General features: G+C 32.9%; 1 protein-coding gene across 3 annotated transcripts; it reads left to right on the forward strand.

Annotated features, from left to right (window-relative positions):
- The first annotated feature begins 1389 nt into the window (after window positions 1-1389).
- On the forward strand, window positions 1390-21559 carry LOC130673426 (juvenile hormone esterase-like). Of its 3 annotated transcripts, none has more exons than XM_057478417.1 (10): window positions 1390-1699; window positions 2433-2603; window positions 10731-10984; window positions 11053-11341; window positions 11422-11607; window positions 12586-12788; window positions 12879-13035; window positions 17967-18287; window positions 21122-21266; window positions 21354-21559. In XM_057478417.1, the coding sequence occupies exons 3-10, from the start codon at window positions 10763-10765 to the stop codon at window positions 21511-21513; spliced, it is 1683 nt and encodes a 560-aa protein (XP_057334400.1). In that variant the 5' UTR covers window positions 1390-1699; window positions 2433-2603; window positions 10731-10762; the 3' UTR covers window positions 21514-21559. The 3 variants fall into 3 exon arrangements, with proteins under 3 accessions (XP_057334400.1, XP_057334402.1, XP_057334401.1); XM_057478419.1 differs by having other exon boundaries at window positions 10734-10984; XM_057478418.1 differs by having other exon boundaries at window positions 2479-2603.
- The last annotated feature ends 732 nt before the right edge of the window (window positions 21560-22291 follow it).

The following is a 22291-nucleotide window of genomic DNA, read 5'->3' on the forward strand; positions in this document are numbered from 1 at the left end:
TTTAGTGAGCCAACTTCATTCTCCTTCACACGCTTAGCTTCTATTAGACAATGGTCTCTATAACTACTTAAGAATCTTAATAAAAAACAATTTTTTTTTGACACGCAGTGTTACCTTGACGGCCCGTCCCCATAAGTGCTAATATACCGTACTAGCTATTGGCGTAGTTATCAATCCTCATGATAAGTAGTTTTAAAATTGGGACTGAATTGCAAGTGATTAATGCCAAATTTTTAGAAATTTTATTAGGGGAGGGTGGGGCAGAGCGGCCCCCCTGAAATTTTGACCAAAAAAAAAATTTTTTTTTTTTCGACTAATTACTATAAATCCGATATGTTTGCGCATTTTTACCCCTACGCATGACATTTGGGGCAAAATGGACAAGCCCAAAATTTTGAAAAAGTGATTTTTTCATATTTTTATCGTCAAATTAAAAAAAAATGATTATAATTCCACATTTCTAGCCCTACGCATAACACCTGGGGCAAAATGGACCAGCCGAAACTTCCGAAAAAATTATTTTTTCATATTTTTCGGCCGTTTCTCTATGTAAGAGGCAAATTTGGTCACTAAAAATTTATAAAAATTGAATTTTTTTTTTTAGTTGATAAATTTTTGAAATAAAGTAAAACTATAGAATTGTTTTTTTTTTTTATTAAATAACAATTAGTAATTAAGGTAATCGAGAGTAAACGATTTTTTACGCTTTAAAAAATTTTTTTCGAATAATATAAAACCAAAAATAGTTGTCAAAAGAAAGAAATACATTCTTAATGATGAAAACAATTTAAAAAAAAAAAAAACGAAAAAAAAAATTTTTTTATCACTTTTTGAAGGGGGGCCGCTCTGCCCCACAAAAAAAAAAATTTTTTTCAGAATTTTGGCAAAATGTCCATAAATTTGTTCGAAATAGGACAAAAGTAAAGTGATCTTATGGTTGAAAGCCACAAAAAATAATAATTGGCTTAGGGGGGCCGCTCTGCCCCACTCTCCCCTATATGTTAGTCATGATGTCACATACTATCAACTATATACTAATAAATACTCTAAACATAAAAAGTAACTGCATAAGAACTGGCCTCACAAGTGTCTATATACTGTAGTAAAAATTTCGGGAGGCCCGGCCATAGAAAACCGGTTTGGTGTCAAAAACTTATGAAGCCTGGCCTTATTAGTCAGAAATGGTCTCACAAACACCAGCATATCAACGAACGGGTTCCCATTGCTATATACATATTCGACATTGCCACAGAGAGTGATCGATAATTTATTCGTCAATTTTCGTAGCTGAAATGATCATTATCGAATTTTGTTCTCTTTCCCTTTCTATTCTTATATTATTTCAAAATATATGCTGATTATTCAAAGTTTACCCACGGGACAGAATAAACGTCCTCTAGCTACGCATTACTCGATATTATTTCATTTACTCAACTCTACTGTGTTACGTTCTTTGTTAAGAAAAATACTGTTCTATATTAATAGTTGGTTTAATTAATTTATTTTTATAGGAATCTAGCCACTAGATAAATATATAACATATAAGGGTGCTTCAAAAAGAGCGTTTCATTTTTTTTTTTTGTAGGAAGTTTTCTTCAATAGTGTAAAAAGTTTGTTCTACGTATAAAAAACATTCTCGCGAAACATCAGCTCAAAATCTCAATCCTGCTGAAAGCTCAACAAATATTCATTTTTCCATGTAAATACACTGTAAAAAATCCGGAGTGAATTCGGAGTGAAATTCACTCCGCATTCACTTCGCCACTCGGAGTTCCGGAGTTTTGAAAAAAATCACTCCGCATGCGGAGTGAATTGGGAGTTTTTTTTTAGCGGAGTGATCTTGGAGTGACGCGGATTTTATTTCACTCCCAATTCACTCCGGTCCGGAGTTTTAATACTTAAATAAATTTATACTAATTTATATTAAACTGATAAACAATGTGTGTGTGTGTGCGAGTGTGTGTTTGGGTGTGTGCAGGTGTTTGTGTGCGTCTGTGCATGTGTGCAAATGTGTGCATTTGTGGAAATTCGTGCGTGTGTGCAAATTTGTGCGTGTGTGCAAATGTGTGCGTATGTGCAAATTTGTGCGTGTGTGAAAATGTGTGCGTGTGTGCAAATGTGTGCGTGTGTGTACAAATGTGTGCGTGTGCATGTGCGTGTTCGATTGTGTGCTTGTGTGCAAATGTGTGCGTGCGTGTGTGTGCGAGTGCGCGTGTGTGCCTAAATATGTATGTGCGTATGTGTGTGCATATCAGCTGATCAATATTGTAATACGCGAATTTTTACTTCGATTTTATTGAGTGGAGTTATATTTTATTAATAATATTTCCAAAACTCCGCTCCGGAGTGAATAATTAAAAATTCATTCACTCCGCATTCACTCCGCATTCACTTCAGATTTAATCCGCATTCACTCCGCGAATTTTTTACAGTGTAACCTGTCAAAAATTTTTTGTTGTTGTTTTTGAAATATAAAAGTATTGAAAAAAGTTTTTTCTAAAATCAAAGTATATAAATCTCGCAAAAAAAGTTGATTCTCTAAGAAATCTTGAGTGTTTTCTTCGCAAATCCAACAGCAAAAATTTATGGAGCTTTAAACAATCGTAAGTTGAAATATTTAGAAGTTAAAGGATTGTTTTTCCAAATGGAAAATAATTAATTCTAATTGACTGAATAAAATCAGTTTCATCAGTTATTCTTTGGTATCTTAATAAATATATGGTTTATTCTTGTGCGATCACGTACATAAATCTACACAGTGAATAGCAGCAAGGACATAGAAACAAAAGGATCCAGGATCGAGCTCAGCGGTCGCTTAGATGTTTTAATCATTAAAAGTCATCGATTGATCTGTCCAAGTAGAATGCTTCTACACGGAAAGAAAATTATGGGAAGTTTTGCTCTGCATTATGAGAGTAGTTCCTATAATGGTATAGGAATTGTACCCATACTATTATAGCAACCATTCCTATAATGTTATGGGAATGGTTTCCATAATAATATGGGAATAGTTCCCATACCATTATGGGAACCATTCCCATAGTGTTATGGGAATAGATCCTATACCAATATGGGATCCATTCTCATAATATTATGGGAATGGTTCCTATAATGGTATAGGAACTATTCCAATAGCATTATGGGAACCATTCCTATAATATTATAGGAATAGTTCCCATACTATTATAGCAACCATTCCTATAATGTTATGGGAATGGTTCCTATAATTTATGGGAATGGATCCTATAACTTATAGGAGTAGTTCCTATATATTATGGGAATGATTCCCATAATATTATAGAAAGTATTTTTATAAATTATAGGAACCATTCCTGTAGTTATAGGAACTATTCCTATAACGTTATGGGTATCATTTTTATAATTATTGGAACTATTCCTATAATTATGGGAATCATTCCTATAATTATAGGAACCGCTCCCATAATTTATGGTCGTAATTCCTATGATGGTACAGGAAAGAATTTCACAAAATTATAGGAACAGTTTCCATAATTTTCTTTCCGTGTATTTATAAGATCGATTAAAGTTCTATTTTTTTTGCATTTTAATGTTTTTTTCAAAAATAAATAGTGTTTGTAAAATTATTCTAAGATTTATACCAAAAGTTGTCTGATTAAATTTTATCATTTTTTTTTTTTTGTTTGTATAATTAGTTTTTCATGATACCAACATCGAAACTCGAAGTTTTAGTGTCTCTACAGCCCGTCGAAACAAGCTAATTTCAAGCCGATACTGCAAACAACTGCTAGCGAATTCGTAGTTCTAAAATACCTTCTTACAGCGGGCAGAAATATGCGTGTTTCTTCCCCGGTGTCAGTTATATTTAATGTTCATTTGCAGCCTTATTACTCTCATTTGTTTACTTGTCACTTCAGTTTTATCATTTCATTTTTTAAGTGACAGTTTTAGTTAACAAAATGAAATTACTAAAAAATGAGTGAAAATAATATTTTTGTCTCATTTACTATTCAATAAGTGACTGTAAAATCACAGATTTTTCATTCTCTTACAGTTCTCCTTATCATCGGCTTAAAATTAACTTGTTTCTTACTGGCTGCTGACACTGAATCTTGAAGTTCCGATGCAGGTAATCATGAAAAATATAGTGTGTGACTCAGGATAAAACACGATTTCAGACTGCGGGAGATGTCAGCCTAGTCTGAAATCGTCTTGTTTCATCCCATGTCACACAATATACTATTCCAATATTAATCGAAGATTATTCAATTGATAGAATTAATTTTTTTGTTTTTATACACAGAAAAAAACGTTATCTTGAGTCAAGAAAATATTTTTGAAGACAAATTTTTTCGAGAACCAAGTCAAGATTTTCTTGAGCCAAGAGAATTTGTCTTGGTTAAAAAAAATTCGTCTTGGTCGGAGAAGATTTCTACTTTATCTCAGAAAATTTAGGTCTCCAAAAAAATTATCTTGAATCAAGAATATTTACCTTCAGTCGAGAATTTTTTTTTTTCTGTGTAAAAATAATGTCGTAGACGGATCGTGAAATTAGATAGTTCGTGAACTGTCTAGTCATTTCATGAACTGCAGCGAGATCGTGTAATGGTCGATCAGTTACACGAAGTGTCTAAAATTTTTAGACAGTTCATGAAATGCAATTAGGCCTTAGACAGATCGTGTAATGTTCCAGAATTACATGAAATGTCTAATAGCTGTTTTGCCGATCGTGCAATATCCACCTTTTTATGATCCCATTTTGAACCCCCGCCTGATTTACTTCTTCTTCTGAGCTGGCTCTCAGTTCTTTAAACGTGATGACATAGACTTGGAAAAACTTCTTTCTCTGAGAGAATCTGTGAAATGAATCTGTGACTCGAGTTTGTTAGAAGTAAGGAAATGAATGTTAATACGTAGTAAATAGAAACGAGCAGTATTCGATATAACACTTATGAGATATTTATTCATACTAAACTATTTGAAATCATTATAAAGATTATATAGTATAAAGTAAGTAGATTAGAATAATATGTATAATATAATAAGAATGTATAGATGTATAGTACAAACGTTGATGCTTTCAACACTTCCCCTCAACGTTGATTCGGTTCCATTGATACAGCGTTCTTTAGATTAATTTTTTCAACTATCGTTTTTAGCTTGTTTGGTCCAAGTGGTTTGGTCAAAATATCAGCCAGGTTGTATTCAGTAGGACAATACTGCAATTTGATAATATCTTTATCTTCCAGATCTCTAGCAAAGTAGTGTCGGGTGTCAATGTGTTTGGTTCGGTTATTGAAACCGTCTGATCGGTGACTATTGATACAACTTTGATTATCTTCATTAATTACTGTTGGTGACCGCTGTTCTTCGCCCATGAATTCCAGTACTTTTCTTAACCAAACAGCTTCTCTCGACGCTTCTGCCAGAGCTACTATTTCCGCCTCTGTCGAAGAAACCGAAACGCATTCTTGCTTTTTGCAGCTCCAGCTGATAGTTCCGCCCAAGAATATAAAAATGTATCCGCTATTCGACTTTCTGTCTTTCGTTGATCCGGCCCAATTAGCATCTGCGTACCCGTAGAGCTCTCTGATCGGTGAAGATCTGTTACTTAGTTGTAATTCGTAGTTTTGGGTGGCCTTCAAATAGCGGAGAATTCTTTTAAGTTCAATCCAGTCTTGCTTGCGTGTATCTACGATGTGTTGGCTTAATATTGCAACAGGGGCGGAAATGTCAGGTCTAGTGTTGACACTGAGATACAATAGTGATCCGATGATTTTTTGATAAGTCGCTTCTGTTACTGTTGGAGTATTGTCTCTTGCCTTGAGGTATCCAGGGTCCATTGGAATACTTGAACCTTTTGCATTTACCATTCCTGTTTCTTTCAAGATTTCCTGGATATAATTGGACTGGTTCAATGAATACTCTCCGGCTTTATTACGTCTGACGTTGATCCCGAGGTAGCATTTTATTTCACCTAGGTCGGTAATTGGAAAAAGCTTATTTAGATCTTCGAATAGCTTTTTTAGTATACTTATCGTTTTGGATGCGGCGAGGAAATCATCAATGTGCATTACTAAGTACGTATATCCATCCAGCTCTTTTCTCTTGAATAAGCAGGGGTCGACTGTACATGGTTCGAAACCTAATTTTTGTAAGGCCTGTTTTGCATAATTGTACCAATTTTTCGCCGATTGTTTTAGGCCATACAAGCTTTTTCTGAGTTTGCATGCCCAGTCTTCTTTTCCTGGTGCCTGAAACAATGGAGGCTGTTTCATGTATATATCTTCTTTTAATTCCCCGTTGAGATAAGCAGTTTTTGCGTCGTAATGCCTGACATGATATTGTCTATTCCCGGTTATCGCTAAGAACGCTCTCAAGGTAGTGTGTCTCACTACTGGGGCAAAGACTTGGTCGTAGTCTTGGCCGTATTTTTGACTGAAACCCTGGGCGACTAGTCTGGCTTTAAATCTTACTGGTTCATTGTTTTGATTTTTCTTGATCTTATAAACCCATTTACACCCTATTAGGGTTTTTTCTTTTGGGGGTCGTTCTAGGGTCCAGGTATTGTTATTTTTCAGAGATTGAAGCTCTTCTAACATGGCTTGCTTCCATTCTTTTGAGTACGGACTTGATAGCGCTTCCTGGGGTGTTTTCGGTTCTTCTAATGGATTTTCTTTAACTTTATGTGATTGATGGGTGTCTTGATAGGAGATTTCCATCATTGATCCATCGTTTTCTTGATTCAGTGTGAGTAGATTTTCCATTCTGACGGCTAGAGGGATATCATCTTTTGACATATCTAGTAATGATGCCTGAGGGCTCCTTCCCATCGATGTCTTCCCATCATTCAATGGTGGTTGTACAACTGGAGGTACTGTTCCAGGTTCAGGTTTAAGGGATGGAGTATAAATTGTGTCAGTTTCGTCTTCAAATGTGATGTTTTGATGTTTGTTTTCCCCATCAGTTACTTCACTGTCATCTTTTTCATTTTCCACGAACTGTACATCCCTGCTAACTAGTATCCGCCCCGAATGTCTATCTAAGAGTCTATATGCTTTCGATTCTTGCGAGTATCCTATAAAGGTGTAGACTTTAGCCTTTTCCTCGAGCTTATTTCTCTTTTCTCTAGGTACATGCGCATAAACTTTACATCCAAAAACTTTTATGTGTCCTAAGTTGGGTTTTGTTCCATGCCAGAGCTCAAAAGGTGTTTTATTTTTATCTTTTACCGGTAAGCGGTTTTGTAGGTAACATGCTGTTAACACCGTTTCTCCCCAGTATGTTTTTGGGAGATTCGCCTCGATTAACATTGCTCGAGTTGCCTCTATGAGATACCTGTTCTTTCTTTCTGCGACTCCATTCTGTTGAGGAGAATACGGAGCCGTCAATTGGTGTTCTATTCCATGGCCTTCGAGGAATTTTTTAACTTCATGTGACATGTACTCACCCCCTCTATCAGATCTAAGAGTTTTCGGTATTTGTCCAAACTGTGTTTTGCAATTAATTACGTAGTTTTTAATGAAATTGCTAGTTTCAGATTTCTTGGAGATTAGAAAAGCTTGGCAATGTTTACTGTAATCATCAACAAAAGTTAAAATATACCGTTTCCCTCCTGGTGTCCTGACAGGCATTGGTCCACAGATGTCGGTGTGTACGAGTTGCCTAGGTCCACTTGTTGAGAAATTCGAGTGTTTTGAAAATGGTGTACGGGACATCTTCCCCTTGATACAGCTCTCGCAGTGGGATTTTATTCCGCATTCCTCAATGTGTATTCCTATGGCCAGCTCTTCTTTTTCCAGGCGTTTGATGGCATCTGGATGTCTGTGTGCCAATCGTTTGTGCCATTGATGAATGCAGTTCTCTTTGTGTATACTAGCAACTGTCATGGCATTTTGCATGGACCTTAGTTCATACATCCCTTCGTGCGCGTCGCCAATTGCAATTTCGGAATCCTGATTATAAATTTTCATCTTTCCATCGTTTATGGAAACGTTATACCCGCTTTTATCCAGCATGTTGATGGAGATCAAACAACTATCAAAATCGGGTACAAACAAAACGTGTTTTAATAATAGATCTTGTTCTACACCTTGGCTGTTTATGCATTTTATTTTTCCGCTGCCTACTCCGTAAACCTTGCTAACCTGTTTATTTGCTACGCGAACAGAGGATCTATAACTTGAGTCTAGAGTGGTATAGAAACTAACATCGTTAGTCATATGTTTACTTGCTCCCGAATCAAAATACCAGGTATTTTGTTTTTTCAAATTATGAGCAATAAAAGCAAAATCTAATGTCGAATCTGAGTCACTATTATCTGACTCATCGATAGCTTCCTGGACTGCGTGAGCTTTTAATCGGCTTACCTTGCTTTTGTATTTTAAGTATCTCGGGCAATTAGGCTTAATATGCCCTGGGCGATGACAGAAATAACAAATAGTGTCTGCGTTGTTATGTTTGTTGACCTTCAATGCGACTTCGCTATTGTCTCCAGTTTTTAATTGGGATTCACGTCTTTTATACTCCCCAATAATTGCGTTTTTCACTATGCTGTACGTTAAGTCTCCTATTGGACGAACTTCCAATGCTGTTATTAATGCACTATATTGTTCAGGCAGACTACATAGCATCAAAGCAAATTTCATTTTTTCTGGTATTTCTTGACCCAGTCCTACCAGACGTTCCATCAAATTTTCCATCTCACTCAGGTGGCATTCCATATTCTTTTCTTCTGTGAATTTTATTTGACATAATTGTTTTAAGACCATAACCACCGTCGTTAGTGTGGCCTTCTCATGGTATGCTTTTAAAGAATTCCATGCTTCCAATGCACTTTTTGCATCTTTGATAAGATTAACTTGACTGTCTTCGACAGACAGGCCGATGATAGCACGTGCTTTGGTATCCTTTTTGTTCCAAATAACGAGTTCCTTTGCCTCCGTGGGTGCAGTATCTTCAATAACTGTCCATAAATCGTCCTTCATCAAAAGCATACTGATTTTGAACTTCCAGGTTGCGTAATTATCATCATTTAATTTTACAATAGAGTTACTTTCTGCCATTTTTATAATTTCTTAATTTTCTTAACTACCCTTTAACACAAAACTTTATAAAACTTTGACACTCTGACAAGCCTTTTTACTACTAACACCTTAACATCCTCCTGGGCCCATAACCATTGTTAGAAGTAAGGAAATGAATGTTAATACGTAGTAAATAGAAACGAGCAGTATTCGATATAACACTTATGAGATATTTATTCATACTAAACTATTTGAAATCATTATAAAGATTATATAGTATAAAGTAAGTAGATTAGAATAATATGTATAATATAATAAGAATGTATAGATGTATAGTACAAACGTTGATGCTTTCAACAGAGTTTACCATGTGTAAATAAATAAAAATAGTCGAATGATTTTATATTTTAAGTTTTGCAACTAAATAAAAAATGAAATTTAATCTATAAATAACATTGGCTGCTTCAACTAATATCTTAATTTTTTTAGTCGTCTCCCTTTCAGGAATCCGTTATTCCTAGATATTACACGATCGGCAAAACAGCTATTAGACATTTCATGTAATTCTGGAACATTACACGATCTGTCTAAGGCCTAATTGCATTTCATGAACTGTCTAAGAATTTTAGACACTTCGTGTAACTGATCGACCATTACACGATCTGGCTGCAGTTCATGAAATGACTAGACAGTTCACGAACTGTCTAATTTCACGATCTGTCTACGACATATATAGGGGAGGGTGGGGCAGAGCGGCCCCCCTGAAATTTTGACCAAAGAAAAAATTTTTTTTTTTTCGATTAATTACTATAAATCCGATATGTTTGCGCATTTTTACCCCTACGTATGACATTTGGGGCAAAATGGACAAGCCCAAAATTTTGAAAAAGTGATTTTTTCATATTTTTATCGTCAAATTAAAAAAAAATTATTATAATTCCACATTTCTAGCCCTACGCATAACACCTGGGGCAAAATGGACCAGCCGAAACTTCCGAAAAAATTATTTTTTCATATTTTTCGGCCGCTTCTCTATGTAAGAGGCAAATTTGGTCACTAAAAATTTATAAAAATTAAATTTTTTTTTTTAGTTGATAAATTTTTGAAATAAAGTAAAATTATAGAATTGATTTTTTTTTTTATTAAATAACAATTAGTAATTAAGGTAATCGAGAATGAACGATTTTTTACGCTTTAAAAAATTTTTTTCGAGTAATATAAAACCAAAAATAGTTGTCAAGAGAAGGAAATACATTCTTAATGATGAAAACAATTTAAAAAAAAAAAAACGAAAAAAAAAATTTTTTTATCACTTTTTGAAGGGGGGCCGCTCTGCCCAAAACAAAAAAAAAAAAATTTTTCAGAATTTTGGCAAAATGTCCATAAATTTGTTCGAAATAGGACAAAAGTAAAGTGATCTTATGGTTGAAAGCCACAAAAAATAATAATTGGCTTAGGGGGGCCGCTCTGCCCCACCCTCCCCTATATATTCTTAAGAAATGATGCTTAAGTACACCGTATTCAGTTGTATAAACAAAGTTGATAAGGTAAATGCGAAAGATTTTACAAATGAGCAACCTGATCGTTCGGACGTGAAGATACTTCTTTTTAAAACAAAAACGCGCTTCGTTTACAAATTACACAATATGTTTGTGCAAGTGGTTAACATTATTTAACTAATCTCTTTATTATCAATTTAAATCGAAGCAAAAATAATTAATTTAGCAGATTGAAGACAGTCATTCGTAAACGAGAAAATGAAGCCAGAATTAACGATATTGTATTACATAATATTGATCAGTTTTATCATATATACAGTAAAGTCAGATGATAAATATGATGTAAATAGACCTATCGTAAGAGTGCAACAAGGTAAACTATTAGGAGTTAAAGAAAAAAATATCAATGGAAGGACTTATTTTTACGCTTTTCGTGGAATTCCGTATGCTAGACCGCCCGTTAAGGAATTGAGATTCAAGGTTTTTTATGTTTTAATTTATTAAGAAGTTTATGTGGTGGGATAAATAATAAACATTATGTATTTAAGGAACCGGAACCAGCCGAAGTTTGGTCTGGTGTAAGAGATGCTAAGAATTTCGGTAATGTCTGTGCACAAACGAACTCTTCCACGCACGAAATAGTAGGAAGTGATGATTGTCTATATTTGAATGTCTATACAAATGATTTGAATCCTTGTGAATTACGAGCTGTTATGTTCTGGATACACGGTGGTGGTTTTTCTTATGGTTCCGGGAATGATGACCGGTCAGGACCTGATTATCTTGTGCAGAAAAATATTGTTCTAGTAACGATAAATTATCGTCTCAATATATTTGGTAAGCTTGATATATTACTTTGTATGTTTACTTTTAACCGTATGGGAGAATAATTAAAACAAATGATCAATGAATCATAGGTTTTCTTAATTTGGACGATGAAGAGGCGGCTGGTAACCAGGGATTAAAAGATCAAGTAATGGCTTTAAAATGGGTGCGGCAAAATATTGATAAATTTGGTGGTGATCCTAATCGTGTTACAATTTTTGGTGAAAGTGCTGGAGCTTCTTCGGTACATTATTTGACTCTATCTCCTCTAGCTCAAGGTTGTAAATAAACTTAATTTCTTTTAACACTGAAAACATACCCGGGAAAAAATGATCAGACCTGACCATGCCTGTTCATGTATGATCAGGCCTGAAATTAGACCTGATCATGCCTGTTCATGTATGATTAGGCCTGAAATTAGAGATGATCAGGCCTGATCATACCTGTCCATGCATATTCATGTCTGTTCATGTCTGAAGCGTTGAATACACTCAGGCCTGATCATGTCTGTTCATGTATGATTAGGCCTGAAATTAGACATGATCATACCTGTCCATGCCTGTTCATGTCTGAAGCGTTAAATACGCTCATGCCTGATCATACCTGTCCATGTCTGGTCATGTCTGTTCATGCCTGTTCATGTCTGAAGCGTTAAATACGCTCAGGCCTGATCATACCTGTCCATGCCTGGTCATGTCTGTTCATGTCTGAAGCGTTAAATACGCTCAGGCCTGATCATACCTGTCCATGCCTGTTCATGCCTGGTCATATATGTTCATGTCTGTTCATGGCTGTTCATGTCTGCTCATAGATCTAAAATTTTGTTGACCAAGAATCTATCACGTATAAGATTTTTATTACTTGAAGTTCATACGAAACTTACTTTTCAACTAAATCTCTTAGGTCAGTGGGTAGCGAGTTACACTTTCGAGCGCAAGGTCCACGGTTCAAATCCTGCACATGCCCGAATTTTTTATTTTTTTTATTTTTATAGCAATAATTATATACATGTATAATTGAATATAGTTATACATAATTATATATAATTATATAGGGCCATTTTTTATATATAATTTTTTTACCCGGATGGGCATAAACAGACATGAACATACCTGAGCAGACCTGAACATGCCTGATCAGGCCTGGTCAGGCATGGTCATTTTTCATGTCTGATCAGGCCTGAAGACTCATGCCTGTTCATGTCTGATCAGATCTGATCATTTTTTCCCGGGATCTTAATTAATGCGATTCATTAGGATTATTTGATAAAGCCATTCTACAAAGTGGGGTGGCGACGAATCCATGGGCAAGGCAATCACATTCCATGAAAGTACCAGCTGAACAAGTTGCAAAGAATTTAGGCGAAACAACCACTGTTTCAAAAAAACTTATTGAGTTTTTTAGAAGCGTCGACCCTCACAGTGTAATCCAGGCAATACAGTCACTAAGCAATGGTCAGGTAAACACGAGATAACAAAACAGAAGAAATTTTTCATCTAATGATAAAAGAAAACTCATACAGCTATTATATATTTTTTCTACTTTATAGAATAGCTTCTCTTATACAAATGAGTTTGTACCATCAGTTGATTTAAAATCAGAAAATCCCTTCTTGAATATTTCGATCATAGAAGCCGCTAAGTCTGGAATCAAGGTACCCCATATTATTGGTTACAATGGAAACGAGGCTATTATTATTCTTGCAGGTACAAATTAAACAACTTTCCGGTATCACTATGAACAATTCATTACTCTGCTTAGTAAAGCTATAGATTCTCATTGCTCTGAATGTATAAGATCCATACTTGACTATAGCACTTTCTCATAGAACTCATTCATTCTCGTAAAACCTTTATAAGACTTTATGAGAATCTCTTGAATTCTATGAGATTTTTGAAATAAAGAATTTTCCCGAGTCGAAATCTAAGGCATACTTTTAACCCAAATGAGCATTGAAAACCTACATTAGACTTTTTAGGACATAATCATCGTAAAAACTTGAAATTAACCAACTTAGACTTACAAAGGCTTGAATTGAACGTACTCAGACTTACAAAGGCATGAGTTAGACCTTCAAAAACATACATCGTGATACGAATGAACTCAGAATTTGTTAAATCGACTCTTTGTTCGTCTCAGAATGCTTCTAGGTCTTATTCCACTCATAGGTGTCATTAATCTACTGATGAAATCGCTGGATCACTTGCAGCATTTTTTTACTAGCTTCAGAATTTTTTAAATCGACCCTTTGTTAGCCCCAGGCTGTCCATGGGGCTCAGTTCACGTATGGGTGTCATTAGCCCACTGCAGAGATGACTGGATCACTTGCGTTAATTTTGTAGTATTCCTTCCAAATCCTTCCTTGTGTTAAGTGTAGTTACGTTCGTTTTACGATCTATGTCTATGTAGGTCTAATGTATGCCTCCATAAGTCTAAGTTGGTTCAATTCAAGCCTTTGTAAGTCTAACCTAAGTAATATATACTTGAGCAAGTGCTCTTGTGTATGAGTCTTGTGCCAAGCCCATACTTACTAGAGTCTCCATCTACGTATGTACCTTGCGCAAGATTGTGTAGCAAGGAACAAACTTAAAAATTGTGCATGATTTGCTCATGGTATTGTACCCGGGTCAAAAAATTAGATCTGTTTTAAAATAAATGATAAATTCAAATATTTTTCCTTTAATTCAAGTTTATAAATCGTATTTATTTTATATAAGAATTTAATCTGTTTTTGCCCGTACTATTCCTTATCCAGGCTAATATCAGACTTATTTTCGTATGATATTTAGTCTGTTTTAAATCGTGTTTAGACTAAAAACAGACTTTTTTATTATAATTATTGGTCTGTGTTCAATTGTTTTTAAGGACAAAAACAGGACTTTTTATAAATATAAATAATAATAATAATAATAATAATCTAGATTTATTAATTTATTTTAATTTTCTTGGTATTTAAAACATGCTAATGGGTTACCTGACCGTTGATCCAAAGACATTTGATCCCCGACAATTAATCCCCGACAATTGATCCTCGCGACGATTGATCCTCAGATAATTAATCCTCGCGACAATACATATACCGACAATTTATATGCCGACAATTTATTGCTTATTTTATTATTACGCCCTTTTTTCACTAATTTTATGTGCGTGTAACTTAAAAAAAAAATAAAAACTAACAGAAAAATAAAAACTGAAAAAAAATATAAATAAATCATTTGTTATATAATTGCATATTATTATGTCATTTATTAAAATACAAAAATTATGGAACGAAAACACTTCAAACTGAGAATAATATCTATTTTGCCTTTATAATATTATTGTTAATTATTTAATCAATTAAAATATATTAATATTAATATATTTAATTAATTTATATGTAAATAGACAGTGATGAGGCAATATTTTTTAAATATTTCAATTTCTTCGACGGATCATATTTTGTAACTAAATTTTTTAAACGTTCATCTTTTTCTATATATTTTTTACGTTTTTTAGCAGGATTGATTACACCTGAATCAATTTGGATTATTGTGGTTTCGGTTATAACCTGTTCGGCTTTAATAATAGAAATAAAACAACTGAAAATAGCATGGATAACTCGAACTTTGTTATTAAATGAGTGATGCCAACCCTCGACGCTGTTGTTAGTGCACATAAGGTCTTCAATAACTGCTTGATAACAGTTCCACAAAGAAATATCAAACAATGGTTTCTTGCGCTTAGAACCGATACGAGATCTTTCCCCAATCCACGTACGTTCGAAATAATGGATAAATTCATTTAATGTATCGCTATTATCTTCATAAAATGGCGATTTTATAATTTCTTCAAATGCATCAATCACGTGATCAACAGGAACAAATGCTAGAGCCATGAGCATTTTAAGATTAATACAAAACTTTATATCTGTATTGTATTGCTGCTGAAGCCCGCAAGATTGGATGTGGCTCCAAATACACTTGCAATAATGAAAATGACATCCAGTAATAATGCATTCAGGAAATTTACTTTTAAATGCATTGATAAACGCACGTTCGAAGTCGACCATAACTCTCTGAGGCTTTAAATTTTTTTGACGATTCTTGATGACTGATAACGCACGCGAATATATTTTTTCAGATTTATTTGGAGCAAGTATATACACCAATGGTAATACTTTGTCACCATACATACCGTGTATAGTGTATAATTGTTTGAAAATGAGAGGAACTGAATTAAAAGTTCCATCACAGAACCATGATTTACATTCACATAATAATTCTAAATTTTTACTAGTCGCATATATTAGAAATCGATCAGCAGCACTTCCACTATCATGAAGTAAAAATAGTTCATTATTGTTAGTCATCTTATATAGATCAGGAATAACTAATTCTTCTAATGTCTTGGGATTTACAACTTGATCATCTGACTTCTTTGCTCTTTGAACTGCTCGTGTTAGTGATTTGATTTTAGGTAATTGAGCACGAACTGGCGATGGAACGTTACTCAAAACATTAGAAATCAACACGCTATTGTTATCACAACCCTTTTTTGCTTTTTTTTTTATTTTTTCCTTTACTTTTTTTACTTCAATATTAATGATATCAGCGGGATGGTTGTGCACTGGTATTTCATCATCGACAATTTGGCCTAAATTATTCACAAATATTTATGATAATTTGAATTGGCAACTAATGAATGATTTGAATTTAAAACTTGTTAGCAATATCAATACTTACCAGTTCTTTTATCGCTAGTTGTATGAATTGTAGCGCTACATAACCTATTTCGATTTTCTCTACAACGCCAAGTAATATTTGTTGCATTGACTTTTTTTTTATAGTAAGCATAGCCCTCGTGGACTAAGATTATACCACCACGCTCAGATTTAATAAACTTAAGGACCATTTCTCTCAATATTTAAATCAATATTTAAAATTCAATAATCAATATAACTGTTTAATTTACTTCACCAGATATGGAAGACATGTGCTTACAAATAAATATATATATATATATATATATATATATATATATATATATATATCTATCATGTTGTTACAATTAGTTGTAATGCCCTCTAACTGTTCGATAGTTGAATTAATTACGCTCGATCAATTGTGTATGGATAAATTGTCATTACTATTAATTGTCGCGTCGATCAGTTATCGACATATCAATTATCGGCGGATCAATCGTCGCGAGGATCAATTGTCGGGGATCAATTGTCGGGGATCAATTGTCCTTGGATCATCGGTCGTGTCACCATGCTAATGCGCTTCCATAATAAGATGTCACACAGAGAAAATGTTGGCTCGAAACCTACCAATTTTTACAATGCTGTCGACTAAACTTGAAACAGGAAGTAAAGCATCCAAAAAATTATTGTGCTCTTACAAAAAATGATTATACTGTATCACATTGCTTATTACGCGCGAGAAACTTATCGATAAGCTTCAATATCAATTACTTTCATTCATTATAATAATTTTGATGCAGCATAATAGTTTTTTATAAGAGCATAGCAATTTTTTAGATACTTTACTTTCTGTTTCAAGTTTGGTCGACAGCATAATAACAATTGGTAGATTTCGAGCCAACATTTTTCTCCGTAGCACAAGAATTTTGATGTTTTCTTATGCCAAAATATTTTCAATTTTATCCAGTAAATAAGGGAAAATTCTTGACATTTTAAGAGTTGTTTTATCACTTTTATTCAATGATATAAATATTCAATGAAGACAACTAAAAAATTAAGCTGTCAAATTTTCATTAACTGCCGACATTTTTAAACAAAAGATAGTAAATAAATCGTAAATAAAACATAATCAATTCTGCAACTTAATATTTTTTCATAAATATTGCCCATAAATAAAAATTTTATAAGTCCATGATTTAATCTATTTTTGTCCTTGTAAATTTTCAGAACTAAAGTTTTTTAAGTTCACGAATTAATCTAATTCAGTCTGCTCGTATCGCAATTGTTTTTTAAAGCAGCAGGTCGAAAACAGCTTAAAATTTTCATAAAAGATCAAAAACAGATCAAATAGTCCAATTTGACTAAAATCAGATTAAATTTTTCGGTCCGAGTAGATCAAAAACAGATTAAAATTTTTATCGAAGTTCAATAACAGACCAAGTAGTCCAAATACAGTCCAGTTAGACTAAAATCAGATCAAACTTTTCGACCCGGGTAGGCAAAAATATTGAAGATATTTCCAATATGGTGCAGCCAAAAGTTTCTGATGCATTTCTTGCCCAAAGCAGCAGATGCTTGTGCATGGCTTGTTCGAGATTTGCTGAAGACGCGCGATACTCTCTACATACAATTCCTTCTCCCGTCAGTTTTAACTTGAGCAGATCTTGAGCAAGTCATGCGTCAGGTAGATTCAAAATGCTTTTGGCGCCGATTTCCCCCTTTAATTGAATAATGATTTGAGAGCAGGCTTGTGCAAGCCTTGAAAAAACTGCTGTATGAGAAGAAGGTCCATTTCAAGCTTTTACGATGATTATGTTCTGAAAAGTCTACTGTAAGTTTACAATGCTCATTTAGGTTGGAAGTATGCCTTAGATTTCGACATGTCAATGCATAATTTAATATAAACGTCACATACTTTTTTCAATACCTTCACAATAACGAATATTTCAGGATTGAAAGATGAAGACTATGCCGATATAGAAGCTAACGAAGACACACTACTACTAGAAGCAAATGAAATACAATTTTTACAGGAGCGAAATATATCAGTGGCTGATATTAAGGAATTTTTCATGGGAGATAACGAAATTAGTCGGGAAAATGCTCAACAATTTGTAGAATTAGTAAGTGCTACATCTTTTACGTTTAATATCTATGATATAATAGATATTCAATCTTCAATACCCGATATACCGACATACTTCTATAAGTTCGATCACTACTCCAAAGAAACTGCAGTAGTGCAAAAGTTATTCAACACAGATTTAGAAGGTATAACTTATAATTTTTAGAGTGTACGTGCAAAAAAAAATTTGCTTCATTATGAATTTCATTATGAATTTGATAATCAAATTCAGATTTTGAAACAAATATGACTTTGAAAATGAATTAGCTATAAAAATCCTCTAATTTTCTACTACGGCTGAATCTAACAGGTAACCAACAGCTTAAATCTAATAATTTAATGGGTAATTTTTAAAAACTTACCTTTCGCTTTAAACAAGTGATAAGTACATTATAAAAATGGTATATTCCTACACGGAAAAAAAATTCTACCAAAATTTACGATGTTAACATCGTAATCTCGGACTAGACTTTTATTAATGTCAATTTTTAAATGTTTTATTTCAAAATTTATTATGTGGGTTATATTTTTTACCATTTAACATCGTAATTTTAACAAAGACTTTTAGGATTAAAAATTACTGCAAAAATTACGATTTAACATCGTAAAAAAAAATAAATAAAAATTACACTTTAAAAACTATATTCATTCGTACATTTAATATTTCTATTTATTTTTTAACAAAATAAATATTACAGTGCTGCCTCTGTTATAATACGATGGAAGCTATAAAAAGTACGATGTTACATCGTACTTTTTAAATAGAAACTGGGTCCTCCGCAAGTCGTTTATATGGATCTTAAAAACAACATATAATGTAGGCCCTTCAGTGGCCGAGTGGTCCAAGGCGTCGGACACTTCGCACTCGAAAGGACTCGGGTTCGAATCCAACTGCCGAACGATTATTATTTTAATCTTTTATTTAAAATTTCTCTTCAAATTTTACGATGTTACATCGTAATTTATATTAAAGAGCTTAAGACTTCGTATTGTTTGTCTGAAGTATTATTTCTTAAATGAAATTTCCAACCCTACATCGTAAAAATTACGATGTGAAAAGTCTAGTCCACCAATACAATAATTAATAGGACAAATTACGATGTTAGCATTGTAAATTTAACTAGAATTTTTTTTCCGTGTAGCGTTGAAGAAGATTCCAAATTTTTTAATCGAAAAAATTAAGACAACGAAGAGGAGTAATTCATGATGAATTCGATAATAATTATTATCAATTCAGTACTAGATTCATATTGAATTAATTATAAGATAAATGTGTTTTATTTCATAATTGTATTTTTTGTTCTTACACCTGAAATCTTAAAAAAAATTAAGAACTATTTTATTTAGCTTAAATGACATTTATTACTAATTTGATTAAATTTAAGAATATTAAATTAATACTTTTGATTCATAATAAGTTGATTATAAAAATGTTATAAAGTTGATGAACAAATGAACAAATTTTATATAACAATAACTGTCAAGTTATAGTTTCTAACAAATATAGCTATAAAATTAGAAAAATATATTATAAATGTAGATTTGTTTAATAAATTCAATTTAATAATGCAGTGTAAAATATATTTTTTACTTTATTTATTTTTCAACTCATTCAATAAACAAAAATTTTTTTGTAATAGCACAAACAACAAACTGTTAACAATAAATATAGATTTTTTAGAGTAAATTTTAATTTTATACTGTTAAATTTAATCAAATTAGTAATAAATGTCATTTAAGTTAAAGAAAATAGTTCTTAATTTTTTTTAAGATTTCAGGTGTAAGAACAAAAAATACAGTTATGAAATAAAAAACATTTATCTTATAATTAATTCAATATGACTCTAGTACTGAATTGATAATAATTATTATCAAATTCATCATGAATTACTCCTCTTCGTTGTCTTAATTTTTTTCGATTAAAAAATTTGGAATCTTCTTCAAAGCTAGGAATATACCATTTTTATAATGTAGGGGAGGGTGGGGCAGAGCAGCCCCCCTAAGCCAATTATTATTTTTTGTGGCTTTCAACCATATGATCACTTTACTTTTGTCCTATTTCGAACAAATTTATGGACATTTTGCCAAAATTCTGAAAAACTTTTTTTTTTTTGTGGGGCAGAGCGGCCCCCCTTCAAAAAGTGATAAAAAAAATTTTTTTTTTCGTTTTTTTTTTTTTTAAATTGTTTTCATCATTAAGAATGTATTTCTTTCTCTTGACAACTATTTTTGGTTTTATATTACTCGAAAAACATTTTTTAAAGCGTAAAAAATCGTTTACTCTCGATTACCTCAATTACTAATTGTTATTTAATAAGAAAAAAATCAATTCTATAATTTTACTTTATTTCAAAAATTTATCAACTAAAAAAAAAATTTAATTTTTATAAATTTTTAGTGACCAAATTTGCCTTTTACATAAAGAAACGGCCGAAAAATATGAAAAAATAATTTTTTCGGAAGTTTCGGCTGGTCCATTTTGCCCCAGGTGTTATGCGTAGGGCTAGAAATGTGGAATTATAATAATTTTTTTTTAATTTGACGATAAAAATATGAAAAAATCACTTTTTCAAAATTTTGGGCTTGTCCATTTTGCCCCAAATGTCATGCGTAGGGGTAAAAATGCGCAAACACATCGGATTTATAGTAATTAGTCGAAAAAAAAAAAATTTTTTTTTTGGTCAAAATTTCAGTGGGGCCGCTCTGCCCCACCCTTCCCTACTTATCACTTGTTTAAATCGAAAGGTAAGTTTTTAAAAATTACCCATTAAATTATTAGATTTAAGCTGTTAGTTACCTGTTAGATTCAGCTGTAGTAGAAAATTAGAGGATTTTTGTAGCTAATTCATTTTCAAAGTCATATTTGTTTCAAAATCTGAATTTGATTATCAAATTCATAATGAAATTCATAATGAAGCAAATTTTTTTTTGCACGGGACTTATCGATAATAATAATGGGATTGTATAAATTAATAATTAGGTACGTCACTCACTGAAGATTTATATTATTTTTTTAATGCAAAAATTTTGGACAACCGCGGCATCAAACGACCGGCATGTTATCCAATCGAGCGCATCATTCAAAGGAGATTCTTAGAATTATGGACTAATTTTGCTAAGACTGGGTATTAATTTAATTACAATTTTTATTTTCAATCACAAAGTGACTTTATAAAACCATTTAATATCTAATGAAACTGACTTTGTTACAGAAATCCAAATTGTGGAGCATCAGAATTGATCCCTATTGAATGGCTGCCTGTTGATAGTTCTGATAATTACAACTGTTTGGAAATATCTGAAAACCTTCGTCTCATTAAACAACCAAACATCTTGCATCAGATAGAAAAGTTTGCACAAAATAACAATTAACTTATGTTATAAGAATATATGAAATACTTTATCGCTTAATAAAGACATCGTCAAAATAACCTGCTGTAGTTTCTTATTGGCGTACCGTGCAACCCTGTCGGATCCAAATGACGGTAAATTATGGTAATTATCGTAATTTATCGCATTTTTTGGTAATATACGGCATTTTCGGTTACTTACGGCAATTTACAGCAATGCGCTCTCTAAACATGAATTAGTGGAAAATTCGTTAATTACGTTAGTGGAACAGTATTCACTTCATAATCAGTGTATTTAAATAAAAAATTGGTGAATTCTCGCTAATAAATTTAGTACTATAATTTTCACGAGCAAATTAGTGATTTTTACTACTGAACTACCGATATTTTTATAATTTCTACAAGTCAAACTGTTATTCACTTCTTAATTTATGAATTTCACAATTTCACTAGTAACTTTAACTACACTGTAAAAAGAGCGGTGTTAAAAATGGACTCATTTTAACTCCGGCCGGTGTTAAAATAAAATTACACCGGTGTAGGAGGAGTAATTCACCGGTGTTAAAAATACCGGTGTTAAAGCGGGGTAAACTGTGTCCGCTCAGAGAATTAACTTTACGAAGCTTACAAAACGCAAAAAATATCTTGACACACGCACACACATACACACAAACTCACGAGCGCACGAACGCTTGCACGCACACACACTCAAACATGCAAGCGCACACACTCACACACAAGGGCGCACACACGTACACACGTGAGCTCACACATGCATACGCACACACGTGAGCTTACAC

Source organism: Microplitis mediator, chromosome 8 (genome assembly GCF_029852145.1).
Source record: "Microplitis mediator isolate UGA2020A chromosome 8, iyMicMedi2.1, whole genome shotgun sequence".
Taxonomy (NCBI): domain Eukaryota; kingdom Metazoa; phylum Arthropoda; class Insecta; order Hymenoptera; family Braconidae; genus Microplitis; species Microplitis mediator.

Coding starts and splice junctions, on each gene's coding strand:
- LOC130673426 (XM_057478417.1), top strand. CDS start 10,763: ATGAAGCCAGAATTAACGATATTGTATTACATAATATTGATCAGTTTT. Junction 18,288..21,121: donor ATTCAACACAGATTTAGAAG/GTATAACTTATA, acceptor ATTAATAATTAG/GTACGTCACTCACTGAAGAT. Junction 21,267..21,353: donor ACTAATTTTGCTAAGACTGG/GTATTAATTTAA, acceptor ACTTTGTTACAG/AAATCCAAATTGTGGAGCAT.